The 14,360-nt window shown below is 39.7% G+C and overlaps 1 protein-coding gene across 2 annotated transcripts in view; it reads right to left on the bottom strand.

Annotated features, from left to right (window-relative positions):
* Positions 1–5,371, bottom strand: part of RASSF6 (Ras association (RalGDS/AF-6) domain family member 6) — a 74,224-nt gene extending 68,853 nt beyond the window's left edge. The window contains exon 1 of one of the 2 annotated variants that reach the window (XM_010838187.1): positions 5,154–5,371. Coding sequence is in view for 1 of the 2 variants with exons in the window: in XM_010838186.1 (XP_010836488.1) it covers positions 482–495 (14 nt within the window). In the remaining variant the exon portion in view is untranslated. Of the gene's footprint in view, positions 1–481; positions 514–5,153 lie in introns of those variants that run through there. The other variant, XM_010838186.1, reaches the window with a different exon arrangement.
* Positions 5,372–14,360: the final 8,989 nt, after the last annotated feature.

The following is a 14,360-nucleotide window of genomic DNA, read 5'->3' as shown; positions in this document are numbered from 1 at the left end:
GGGACTAGATCTGATAGATAGAGTGCCTGATGAACTATGGAATGAGGTTCGTGACATTGTACAGGAGACAGGGATCAAGACCATCCCCATGGAAAAGAAATGCAAAAAAGCAAAATGGCTGCCTGGGGAGGCCTTACAAATAGCTGTGAAAAGAAAAGTGAAAAGCAAAGGAGAAAAGGAAAGATATAAGCATCTGAATGCAGAGTTTCAAAGAATAGCAAGAAGAGATAAGAAAGCCTTCCTCAGTGATCAATGCAAAGAAATAGAGGAAAACAACAGAATGGGAAAGACTAGAGATCTCGTCAAGAAAATTAGAGATACCAAGGGAATATTTCATGCAAAGACGGGCTCAATAAAGGACAGAAATGGTATGGACCTAACAGAAGGAGAAGATATTAAGAAAAGGTGGCAAGAATACACAGAAGAACTGTACAAAAAAGATCTTCACAACCCAGATAATCACGATGATGTGATCACTCACCTAGAGCCAGACATCCTGGAATGTGAAGTCAAGTGGGCCTTAGAAAGCATGCCTACGAACAAAGCTACTGAAGACGATGGAATTTCAGTTGAGCTATTTCAAATCCTGAAAGATGATGCTGTGAAAGAGCTGCACTCAATATGCCAGCAAATTTGGAAAATTCATCCGTGGCCACAGGACTGGAAAAGGTCCGTTTTCATTCCAATCCTAAAGAAAGGCAATGTCAAAGAATGCTCAAACTACCACACAATTGCACTCATCTCACACGCTAGTAAAGTAATGCTCAAAATTCTCCAAGCCAGGCTTCAGCAATACGTGAACTGTGAACTTCCTGATGTTCAAGCTGGTTTTAGAAAAGGCAGAGGAACCAGAGATCAAATTGCCCACATCCACTGGATCATGGAAAAAGCAAGAGAGTTCCAGAAAAACATCTATTTCTGCTTTATTGACTATGCCAAAGCCTTTGACTGTGTGGATCACAATAAACTGTGGAAAATTCTGAAAGAGATGGGAATACCAGACCACCTGACCTGCCTCTTGAGAAATCTGTATCCAGATCAGGAAGCAACAATTAGAACTGGACATGGACCAACAGACTGGTTCCAAATAGGAAAAGGAGTTCGTCAAGGCTGTATATTGTCACCCTGCTTATTTAACTTATATGCAGAGTACATCATGACAAATGCTGGACTGGAAGAAACACAAGCTGGAATCAAGATTTCCAGGAGAAATATCAATAACCTCAGATATGCAGATGACACCACCCTTATGGCAGAAAGTGAAGAGGAACTCAAAAGCCTCTTAATGAAAGTGAAAGTGGAGAGTGAAAAAGTTGGCTTAAAGCTCAACATTCAGGAAACTAACATGGCATCCAGTCCCATCACTTCATGGGAAATAGATGGGGAAACAGTGGAAACAGTGGCAGACTTTATTTTTGGGGGCTCCAAAATCACTGCAGATGGTGACTGCAGCCATGAAATTAAAAGACGCTTACTCCTTGGAAGGAAAGTTATGACCAACCTAGATAGCATATTCAAAAGCAGAGACATTACTTTGCCAACAAAGGTCTGTCTAGTCAAGGCTATGGTTTTTCCAGTGGTCATGTATGGATGTGAGTTGGACTGTGAAGAAGGTTGAGCGCCAAAGAATTGATGCTTTTGAACTGTAGTGTTGGAGAAGACTCTTGAGAGTCCCTTGGACTGCAAGGAGATCCAACCAGTCCATTCTGAAATAGATCAGCTCTGGGATTTCTTTGGAAGGACTGATGTTGAAGCTGAAACTCCAGTACTTTGGCCACCTCATGCGAAGAGTTGACTCATTGGAAAAGACTCTGATGCAGGAGGAGAAGGGGATGACAGAGGATGAGATGGCTGGATGGCATCACTGACTCGATGGACGTGTGTCTGAGTGAATTCCAGGAGTTGGTGATGGGCAGGGAGGCCTGGTGTGCTGGGATTCATGGGATCGCAAAGAGTTGGACACAACTGAGCGACTGAACTGAACTGAACTAATGTGGCTAAATAAATTAATCTCAAATATGGTTAATAGATTTGTTTTAGTTGGGGCTACTGTTTGTTATTTAGATATATGAAATAAAAAGTCAAATGACTTGTTTAAATTGTAAAAATATTTATTTAGCATAAAGGCATATTTCTTTTTTGAAAAATGTTTAGTGAACACTGGTACTATAACTTATTCTAAATAGATTGCATTAGTTTGAAAGTTTTTAGTTAAACTACACTAAATGCAATCACACCTCAGATGACAATAATGTGGTACAGTTCAGTTTGGTTAGGTTTAGAATTCTATTTCCAATCAATATCCAATTATAAGGGGGGTGGGAGGGAATCATATAAAAGTATGAAAAGGTAAAACTTGCAATTATAAGATAAATTTAGTACTAGGGATGTAATATACAACATAATAAATATAATCAATGCTGATAGGGCTTCCCTGGTGGCTTACTGGTAAAGAATCCACCTTCCAACACAGGAGTTTCAGGTTTGATCCCTGATCCAGGAAGATCCCACATTCCTCTGAACAAGTAAGCCCACAACTATTGAGCCTGTGCTGTAGAGCCCGGGGTTGCAACAAGAGAAGCTACCATAATGAGAAGCTTGTGCACACAACTAGAGAGAAGCCTCTGCTTGCTGCTACTAGAGAAAAGCCCACATAGCAATAAAGACCCATCAGAGCCACAAATAAAATAAATAAGTATGTTGTATACAAAAGTGAAAGTCGCTCAGTCATGTCCAACTCTTTGCAAACTATAGAGGCCATGGAATTCTCTAGGCCAGAATACTGGAGTGGGTAGCATTTCCCTCCTCCAGGGGATCTTCCCTACCCAGAAATCGAACTGAGGTCTCCTGCATTGTAGGCGAATTCTTTACCAACTGAGCTATACGAAAGTTGTTAGAAGAGTAAATCTTAAGAGTTCTCATCACAAGTAAAAAGCTTCCTTCTATTTCTTTAATTTTATATCTATGCGAGATGATGGAGCATTTCATGAATATGTAAATTAAATGACTGTGTTGTACAACTTAAACTCATGCAGTGCTAAATGTCAATTATACCTCAATAAAACTGGATAAAAAAGTTACTTTCCCCTCTTAAGAAAAAAAAATACAGTGCAGATTTTCAACTCTGCAATTTGAGGGCAGAATTCATGATAATACTAACCTAAGATCAATTGCAAAATATTTAAATGTTTTATATTAATAAAGTAAAGAGATAAAATATCACCAATAGAATTACTTTGTTAGTCACGCCTACTAAGTTTATTCCTACCTCAAAGGTATCCACATTAATAAACCTATCAGCAATATTATTAATAATTTATAATAATTAATAATAATTAGCAATATTATTAATATTAAACTGCTGCTGCTGCTGCTAAGTCGCTTCAGTCGTGTCCAACTCTGTGAGACCCCATAGACGGCAGCCCACCAGACTCCTCCATCCCTGGGATTCTCCAGGCAAGAACACTGGAGTGGGTTGCCATTTCCTTCTCCAATGCATGAAAGTGAAAAGTGAAAGTGAAGTCGCTCAGTCGTGTCCGACTCTTAGCGACCCCATGGACTGCAGCCCACCAGGTTCCTCCATCCATGGGATTTTCCAGGCAAGAGTACTGGAGTGGGGTGCCATTGCTTTCTCTGATTAATAACAAAAGTACCCTTTAAATAAAAATTCATAAAGTAAGTTTACTTCCTTATAGTTTAAGTTTAGGTGGTAAAGACCAACAAAACACAGGCGTCATTTTTTATGTTTCATGTTGCCTGTCCATACACAAATAAAAGTCTGTGCCACTTTACTGTGAACAATACAAATATGTGTTACAATATAAGAACATGGAGTATATGGTCTAATTTTATCAACGTTATTCAGGGGCAGTCTCTTTTATAAATAAACCTCAAAATTGATGGGTTCAACAACATAGGATTGAGTGTTTCTCTCTTATTAAAAATTTAGTTTCTAATATTGTTAGTTGCTCAGTCATGTCTGACTTTTTGCAACCCCATGAACTGTATAGGTTCCTCCGTCCATGGAATTCTCCAGGCAAGAATACTGGAGTGGTGGCCATTCCCTTCTCCAGTCAGAAATAACAGATTAACATAAGTATGACTTCTTCAAAATAAAAATGACTGAGCATAGCAAAAAGTTTGAACTGGCCACCACAACCTCTATTTGAAAAGTGGCAAGAAGCCAGATAATTTCATTGTTTCTCAGAGGTAATGTTTTGCCTACTTGCCATCTGCTCACGCATCCTGGACTCACTGGAAACCAGTTCAACTCCAGTACCCTTATACTGTCTGGTCTCACCAGCTCAGCTCATACTGCTTGAATGGACACTTTGGCAGAGCTGTTAATTTCTTAATGCTAATTATTTATAGCTATTTATAGAAGGCTTTGCTCCCACCAAAGCCCTATTGGAACATCCTCTTATGATGCCTATTTTATAGATGATGAACTGAGGCTTGGCTAGGTTAAGTCATTTGCTAAGTAAGGGACAAACCAGTAAGTGACAAAGGCAAGATTTGAACCTAAAGCTCTCCTGCTTCAGAATTGGATCCGTAACCCATGAACTCCTATTTAATTATGACTATTCTTTCATTGTTTGGTGCAGTCCTGAATTGTATCAGAAATCCTTTTTAACTTTTTTTTTTTTTTTTGTAGGAGAGGTCTCTTTTGATTTGTGGAAAATAATAAAACTTTAGCTGAACCCTCAATTAAAAAGACCTTCTGAGTCCGCTGGTTGAATGCAACATTGCAAACCTAAGGATATTCAGAGGAAGCAGTAAGTCCTGCAAGATCTAGTATATTTTCCTGGCAAAAATCACAATTTCAGGTAAAGAACATGAGATCACTCCCTATTAAAAAGTGAGGGGAGATTGGCGGCCACACTTAGCTTCAAGCCCTTCCCTGTCTCTCGCCCGGTCTCCCTCCCATGCTTACCTGGATCAGGAAGGGGTGTTCTGTAAAAATCAAAAGGAAAAGTATGTCCGGGTTTCAGGCTGCTCTGATACACGCACACCTTCAAACCTGGGTGCCTATGGATTTTGCTTTCTAACAACTTGCCCTCAACTTGACCTCAGGGAGTGGATTAGAGCGTTTTTTTCACCCCCTTCTCCCATTTTTCACCTGCTACGGGTGTGAATACGAGGAGACTTTTTACCTTAGTTGTGGAGCCGAACCTGCCCCGGAGAGTTTGTTCCCGTGCTCAGTCACAAACTCTGATCATCGCCGGAGAGTCAGCGCTCGCTCACCTGTCCCGGAGGTGGAGGTGAGGTCCGAGCCAGGTGCGGGAGGAGGGGCGGCAGGGCTCGCTCTGCGCCTGGCAGTGCCCTTCCGACGATCATCCAGCCTAATAAGCTGTTAATTATTACTCCCGGTCGCCACAGCAGGGAAGTGTTCGGAACCTGAGCCACTCCCTGCGCCTCAGTGCATGTTGGGAGTGTTTACTTTCTTTCTTCCCAGCAGCTGACAGGGACACTCCTTTGTGTCCTGTCACACATCTTGAGGACAGGTAAACTGACAAGTGAATTTGTTGAAGCTTTATCCTCTGAACTGGACACATTCTAGTCTCTCCTCTCTGCTCTGTAGAGAAACAGTCTTCTTTAAGAAATGACATGAACGAGGATGGAAAGTCATCATTCATGTCTTTCTTTTTTAAAAATTTGTCTTTTAATTAGAAATTTCTGAAATATACCCCCTTGTTTTTATTGCCACTTCCTTTCGGAAAAGGCACCTAATCACACAGAGCAGTGGTTCTCACACTTCCTAGGGAACCAGAGACTCTTCTGCATCTCGCTAGACTCCACGGGTCTCAGCATCTGTGAAACTTTGATCCAGTAAATTTGGGGCAGGAGGCAGGTATTTTTTAAATCAGCTTCGTGGAAGAATCTGGTGAACATCTGAATTTGAAAACTACTGTAGTAAAAGTATACAGGAGGAAATGAGTAGTAATTTAGTCACTAAGAGAATTCTGTTTGGAAGCTGCTTTCCCTCAATACCTCTGATTTTAAAAAGGACACAAGTCTAATTAACTAGATTTATTATGGTGATAATTTCACAATATATGCAAATATTGAGTCATTATTTTATACACCTGAAGCGAATATGTCAGTTATATCTCAAAATGAAAGGAATGGATAAAGGAACTGACAGTTAAAAAGCAGGGTGGCTCAGTGATAAAGAATTCCCCTGTCAATGCAGGAGACCTCAGTTTGATCTCTGATTCCAGAAGATCCAACATGCTGGGGGACAACTAAGCCTCTGAGCCACAACTATTGAGCCTGTGCTCAAGAGCCTGGGAGCCACAGCTACTGAGCCTATGTGTCAAAGCACTGAAGCCCAGGATCCCTAGGGCCCGTGCTCCACAATGAGAGAAGCCACTGCAATGAAAAGCCGGCACAGTGCAACTAGAGAGTGGCCTCCGCTCCCCGCAAATAGAAAAAGCCCTCGCAGCAAGAAGATCCCCATGGACCGCAGCCTGCCAAGCTCCTCTGTCCATGGGATTTTCCAGGCAAGAATACTGGACTGGGTTGCCATTTCCTTCTCCAGGGGATCTTACCAATCCAGGGATTGAACCTGGGTCTCCCACATTGCAGGCGGACTCCTTACCATCTGAGCCACTAGGGAAGTAATGAAGACCCAGCACAGCCAAAATTATAAAATTTTAAATAAATAAAATTATTAAAAAAAAAGAGTTCTCTCGTTGAAAACTACCAAATACCAAAACATTTAATATTTATTTAAATTAATAAAATCTGACTCCTCCCCCCACCCCCCAAAAGACTTAGAGACACTCATAGTAAATGCTCTGGAAATAATGTTTTCATTTACACATGCACAAATGTACTTTTTGGTATCATTGGTACTTTATTTGTTTACCATGTAAAGCACTTTGATAATGGGGAAAAAAAAAAGGTTATTTTACAAGTATAAACCTCAGAGACCTCAAAAGGAATTGAATATAATTCCTACAATGAGTTCAGAAGGCAGAGTTGATTTCTGGTTTCTTATATATGCAAATGTCAATTTAACTGAGCATTACTCTGATTTGCAGGTTGAAAGTTTGATATAGTATCAATACTTCAAGGATTCTCTATGTTCAAAAGATCAGACAGTTTATCTAGTTAACTTTTGGTGTGTGGAGACCAGGGATGTTCAGACTGACCATTCTTTGGGCTAGTTTAATAAGCAGAACAGAATCAGGCATGTGGGCTTATTGGATCACAATAAAAGCTTCTACAACTTCATATATGAGGACAGTGTGACCTGGTATTACCTGTGGATCTTAGTTTGATGGCCATGGTGGCTCTACAAACCCTCTTGTGTGACTGACTGCTGGTATGGACTGACCTTTGAATGACAACTAACAGGAACTGCAGTGTCCACAGATCCTAGGCTCCAGCACATCTTTTTCCAAATCCATGCTGCACTCCTGTTGTCTACATTTGTTTATTATCAGTATCAGAGAAACCTTATTTTGTCTTTTTTATCTGCAACCATCCTTGAAGACTTTGTTCCAATGACTGGCTTCAACTGGTTTCCTTTTGCTAGTTTCAGTGATTCTTTTTGTTTTGGAGTATTTAATCTTTTACAAATATAAAATTTTTATTTTATAATAGAAAAATCCATAATTTCACTTGTGCAATGTGAAAAATTTGAAAAGCACAGACATGTAGAAGAAAAAAATCACTTACAATTCCATCTCTGAAATATAGCTACCAAGAACAACTTAGTAAATGTCACTATTGATATACTTTCTCTATGGATATTTACCAAAATGCTATTACACTTGGCTTATTGTTTTATAGTCTGCTTTTATCACATTGAACATATTATAAACAATCTACCACATGTCAGCTTTTTTTTCTGCAATGTGATTTTTAATTAGCTGCTCTGTATTACACCATATGGATATACCATTATTTACTTAATCATATCTCTATTGTGAGAAATTTATGTTAGTATAAACAATGCTGCAGAAAATGTTTGTATGTAGTTATACACAACCATGATTATATCTTTTAGACATTTCAAAAAATGAAGTTGCGGGATGAAAGGTAATGTACAGTTTTGAAGAGTTTCTCATGTGTCAATTTTATTCTCCCAAACTAACTTTTGGATTATTTTTATTTTTAAACATGTACGAATTTGAACTTCACAGTTGATGCTAGTGGTAAAGAACCCACCTGCCAACACAGGAGACATAAGAGTCACAGGTTCGATCCTTGGATTGGAAAGATTCCCCTGGAGAAGGGCATGGGAACCCACCCCAATATTCTTACCTGGAGAATCGCATGGACAGAGGAGCCTGGAAGGCTACAGTCCATAGGGTTGCAAAGAGTCAGACACAACTGAAGCAACTTAACACACAGTACATCAGTTTGAAAGGTTTAAAAAAATTCATATCCTATTTTAGCTATGTATGTGATTGATAACCGTAAGATTGAACCCATTTTTAGACTGACCCTGTACTTTTGCTTTTTGTTTATTATTCTCTTTGGTCATTTTTTCTGTATTGATTTCTAAGATCTCTTTCTATATTAATCACATCAACATGTTATCGAATATGCTGTGGCTATATTTCCCAATACTGTTTGCATTTTAATTTTATGGTAGATTTTTAACTTACAAAAGTTTAAAATTTTAAACAGTCTATTAATATTTTCCTTTATTGCTTACACTTCAGTGTTAAAAGGGGCTTCCCAGGTGGTCCAGTGGTAAAGAATCCTCCTGCCAATGCAGGAGATGCAAGAGATGGAGGTTCCATCCTTGGATTGGGAAGATGAGTAGGAAATGGCAACACACTCCAGTATTCTTGCCTGGAAAATTTCATAGACAGAGGAGCCTGACAGCTAAGAGTCCATGGGGCCGCAATCGGACATGACTGAGTACACACACCATGTTAAAAAGCTTTCCCACCCTTAAAGTATATATATGTATATATATATATTTTTTTCTTCTAGTTTATTTAGATATTGTTTATTAAATTTAACATTTCAACCCATCTGGATTTTATGATGTTAACAATTGTGATATTTAAATCTAAATTGATTTTTTTAAACTATTAGCTATTAACCAAGTAGCATTTAGTAAATAGTTATAGATTGTAAACTCCAGAAGGGGAAAAGCTATGTCTTATGATCTATTTTACCCCTGAATCCTAGCATAGTGACTAGCAGTTTTGTGGTTACTCAGGTCAAAGTTTTGTTTATTTATTCACTTATTTACTTATTGATATATTTAATTGGGTCAATTTACAATATTATATTAATTCCAGGTATACAACATAGTGATTAAAATTTTTATAGATTATACTCCATCTAAAGTTATTATAAAATATTGGCTATATTCCCTGTGCTGTATAATACATCCTATAGCTTATTTATTTTATAGGTAGTAGTTTGTACCTATTAATCCCCCACCTACATCTTGTCTTCTACCCACCCGTAACCACTAGTTTCTTCTCTGTATCCCTCAGCCTATTTCTTTAGGCCAAATGTTTAATAGTCACTCGATTCTTTTCTTTCAGTCCTTCCCCACCCAGCAAGTCCTGAAGTTGTATCTTAATCTCTGCATCTCCACTACCCCTTAGATTAGGAAGCAGATTAGATTCTTGGTCAGATACTACACATGGTCTCCTAAGTGAGGCAGAGAGCTGCCTCCACTCTTGTTCCACAATAGTGCACTCTCCACCTATAGCCAGTGTAATCTTCTAGAAACAAAAGACACGGACATGAGTTTGAGCAAGCTCTGGGAGTTGGTGATGGACAGGGAAGCCTGGCATGTTGCAGTCCATGGGGTCACAGAGAGTCGGACACAACTGAGCATCTGAACTGAACTGAAAGCCTTTGATTGTGTGGATCACAACAAACTGTGGGAAATTCTTAAAAAGATGGAATACCAGACCATCTTACTTGTCTCCTGAGAATCCTGTATGTGGCTCAAGAAGTAAGAGCTAGAACCAGAACTAGAACAATGGATTGGTTCCAAATTGGGAAAGGAGTATAATAAGGATGTATATAGTCACTTTGCTGATTTAATTTACATAGAGAGTACATCATGTGAAATGCTGGTCTGGATGAAGCACAAACTGGAATCAAGATTGCTGGGAGAAATATCAACAACCTCAGATATGCGGATGATACCACTCTGATGGCAGAAAGTGAAGAAGAACTAAAGAACCTCTTGGTGAAGGTGGAAGAGGAGAGTGAAAAGCTGGCTTGAGCTGAAAGTTAAAAAAATGAAGATCATGGCATCTGGTCTCATCACTTTATGGCGAATAGAAGGGGAAAAAGTGGAAGCAGTGACAGATTTTACTTTCTTGGGCTCCAAATCACTGTAGACGGTGACTGCAGTTACCATGAAATTAAAAGAGTCTTGCTCCTTGGAAGGAAAGCTATGACAAAAAAGCACAGAGACATCACTTTGCAGACAGAGGTCTGTAATAGTCAGTTATGGTTTTTCCAGTAGTCATGTATGGACATGGGAGTTGGACCATAAAGAAGGCTGAATGCTGAAGAATTGATGCTGTCAATCTGTGGTGTTGTAGGGGACTCTTGAGAGTCCTTTGGACTCCAAGGAGATAAAACCAGTCAATCCTAGAGAAAACCAACCCTGAATATTCATAGAACTGATGCTGAAGCTTCAATACTTTGACCACCTGATGTGAAAAGCCGACTCAATGGAGACTTTGATGATGGGAAAGATGGAAGGTCAAAGGAGAAAGCAGCGGCAGAGGATGAGATGGTTGTATAGCACCACCAACTCAATGAACGTGAATTTGAGCAAACTCTGGGAGACAGTGAAGGACAAGGGAGCTTGTCATGCTGCAGTCCATGGGACTACAAAGAGTCTGACATGACTACGACTGAAAAACAGCAATAAATATGAGTAGAGTAAATAAATATAGGTCATAGTTTTTCCTGATTTGAAGTGATACTTTTCTCCCAGGCCAGCAGGTTGTTGCTGTTCAGTTGCTCAATCATGTCCAACTCTGGGGCCCCATGGTCTGCAGCATGCCAGGCTTCCCTGACCTTCACCATCTCCCGGAGCTTGCTCAAACTCATGTCCATTGAGTCGGTGATGCCATCCATAATAACAATCAGTGACTTCTGGTCTAGGGGATAAAGGATCCTAAAACTACATATGTTTCTTGTTTGAAGCTTTCTTTCAGGGTTTTGATTTATTCCTGCCTCTTTTAATCCCTTGGAAGGACTTTCTTACATTGGTTCTGGCATTGGCCATATGACTTTGCTTTGGTTAATGGGTCAGTTCCTAGTGATAAAAGCAGAGGCTTGAAGATCTGTTGTGCACTGGGACATACCCTCTTACTGTTCTTGGAATCCTGACAACCATATGAACAAGTCTGGGCCAGCCTGTAGGATGATGCAAGACCCTTGACCCACTCTGTGCCTTTATTACCCCAGCTGACAGTCTAAAAGCAGAGCCACTAAGCTAACCTGCAATTGACTGGAGACCCATAATGGAGTCCAACTGAGAACAGCAGACCTAGCTGAGCCCAGCCGGAATTACCAACCCACAGAACTATGAGCTAGAGGTTAAAGCATCTGCCTGCAATGCGGGAGACCTGGGTTTGATCCCTGGGTCGGGAAGATCCCCTGGAGAAGGAAATGGCAACCCACTCCAGTATTCTTGCCTGGTGAATCCCATGGACGGAGGAGCTTGGTGGGCTACAGTCCACCATGTCACAAAGAGTCGGACATGACTGAGCGACTTCACTTTCACTTAATAGCTATTGTATTAAGCCACTAAGTTTTGGGGTGGTATGTTTTAGAGCATAGTCTAACTGGTATATCTGGTGTGGTTTTCTCACACACATACACCAATGAACACATACATGAACATGCATATACAATAGTATATCAACAGTTGGAAAGTGAGAGAAATACTAGGATCACAATGCGTTTTTAATATAATTCTGCTGCCAGGATGCAATCACCCATAGAAATAGAACAGAAAGGGGACAAGAAAGAGATGTGGGTATAATTAGATTGGGTCATTTCTATATCTCACTTAAGCACTCCTGAAAGATATTTAGAGATGATTGTGACTGAAAGAAAGTAGAAAGAAAACAACAAATTGCCTGCTTTTAACACTGTGACCCAGTTGCTATGGGCCACTCATACCAGTCCGTTCCATAGCCTTATACCTTGTTAGGTTTCTTGTTCGGCTTCTGCACCGGAAGCCAAGGTTATGCACTAAATGAAATTTAAAAAAAGGAAGCAGATTAGCTCCAAACAAGGAGGGGATTCCCAATAAAAACCTAACTAGCAATTGCCTTAATAAGGAAGCCACAAGACAACATGAAAAATTACTTTTCCAATATGTAAAGCTTAAAATAAATATACTTTATATTTGGGAATTTTTCTGTAGAGATCTTAATAACTTACAATTATAATATTAATTCTCAGGGGAAAATCCCAACATTTGTCTTGAACTTGAAGAATAAACCATCATTTCCTGTTGAAATTAAGAAACATTTAATTTTTTTAAATGAAAACAAGGAGTTTAAAACATTGAGTTTAAAATATATTGAAAAATAAGATGAGGGAGGAGAAATTCCCTTCTAAAATCCCCCTAAAGCTTTAATTAAATCAATGCTGTTATTGATGTACAGGTCCTTTTAAAACTTATATATAGTTGTTTAATTTTTAAAAAGTCTCACCCTTCTGTAGTTGCTGGATGTTTTGAACCTATATTGACTTTTGAATCAGACTGCAGTTTGTCCTAATCATGAGACTAATTGCCACACAACTGCTTTTACAATTTGAACAATGAAAAACATTATATTAATTGAGAAGTGATGAAATAAGTTCCATTCCTAGTGCATTTGCTTTCTCCTCTGATAGTTTTTTTTACTGTCAATAGGGACTGTTTCCAAGTAGTGTAATGGCCAGTGGAAGGCATTCACTTTAGTCACATTTTGAAAAATTACTAGGATTAAGATCAATCTGGATGGGACATCTGTCACCCCATTAATCACAAGGTTTGGTTTAACTGACCTGGCTGGCTAGGCAACATCACTTTCCTCCTTCACACCTCCATGAATGTCCTTCCTGCACTGCGTGCTCCCCTAGGTCAAAGAGGACGACCTTCCCCTACATAGATGGACCATTCTTTGGTCAAGGGTATATGAGTAGCTGTGCTTCCTTGCTGGAATTACACAATAAGCTCTCAAGGTTCATTTGCAGGAGAAGGTAAGGTAGTCATACTTTCAAGACTCCAGACACATCTGAATGAGGCACTGCATGTCGCAGTCTGTCTTTCTTGTTTCTAAACTTACTTACTTTTAATTGAAGGATAATTGCTTTACAGTATTGTGTTGATTTCTGCCAAACGCAGTCTGTATTTCTTTTCAAAAAACAGAAAAGGAAAAAGAAAATTTATTTTGTGTCAGGCAGGTGCAGAGATGGTCTTACAAAGTTAAATAAGACAATCTCTGCCCTGAAGGAACTAAAGTCTTCAGCATTGAGATGGAATCCATCCAGTCTTCTCTGCCACAGAAAAGAAAAGATTTCAAAGCACACATGCTTGAAAAATTCAGTGACAGAAAGAAACGAAAGGCATAAAAGTGTTTGATAGATTTTAAGAAGTGAAAGGCACAGTGTTTTTTTTTTTTAACAAGTATTCAGTTCAGTTCAGTCCCTTAGTCGTGCCCGACTCTGCCACCCCATGAATCGCAGCACGCCAGGCCTCCCTGTCCATCACCAACTCCCAGAGTTCACTCAGACTCACGTCCATTGAGTCAGTGATGCCATCCAGCCATCTCAACCTCTGTCGTCCCGTTCTCCTCCTGCCCCCAATCCCTTCCAGCATCAGAGTCTTTTCCAATGAGTCAACTCTTCGAATGAGGTGGCCAAAGTACTGGAGTTTCAGCTTTAGCATCATTCCTTCCAAAGAAATCCCAGGGCTGATCTCCTTCAGAATGGACTCGTTGGATCTCCTTGCAGTCCAAGGGACTCTCAAAAATCTTATCCAACACCACAGTTCAAAAGCATCAATTCTTCAGCGCTCAGCCTTCTTCACAGTCTAACTCTCACATCCATACATGACCACAGGAAAAACCATAGCCTTAACTAGATGGACCTTTGTTGGCAAAGTAATGTCTCTGCTTTTGAATATGCTATCTAGGTTGGTCATAACTTTCCTTCCAAGGAGTAAGCATCTTTTAATTTCATGGCTGCAGTCACCATCTGCAGTGATTTTGGAGCCCAAAAAGATAAAATCTGACCCTGTTTCCACTGTTTCCCCATCTATTTCCCATGAAGTGATGGGACCAGATGCCATGATCTTCGTTTTCTGAATGTTGAGCTTTAAGCCAACTTTTTCACTCTCCTCTTTCATTTTC

The sequence above is a fragment of the Bison bison genome, unplaced genomic scaffold, assembly GCF_000754665.1.
Source record: "Bison bison bison isolate TAMUID 2011002044 unplaced genomic scaffold, Bison_UMD1.0 scf7180017864092, whole genome shotgun sequence".
NCBI classification, from domain to species: domain Eukaryota; kingdom Metazoa; phylum Chordata; class Mammalia; order Artiodactyla; family Bovidae; genus Bison; species Bison bison.
The sequence above is the reverse complement of the archived record's forward strand: the minus strand, read 5'-3'. Positions and strand labels throughout refer to the sequence as shown.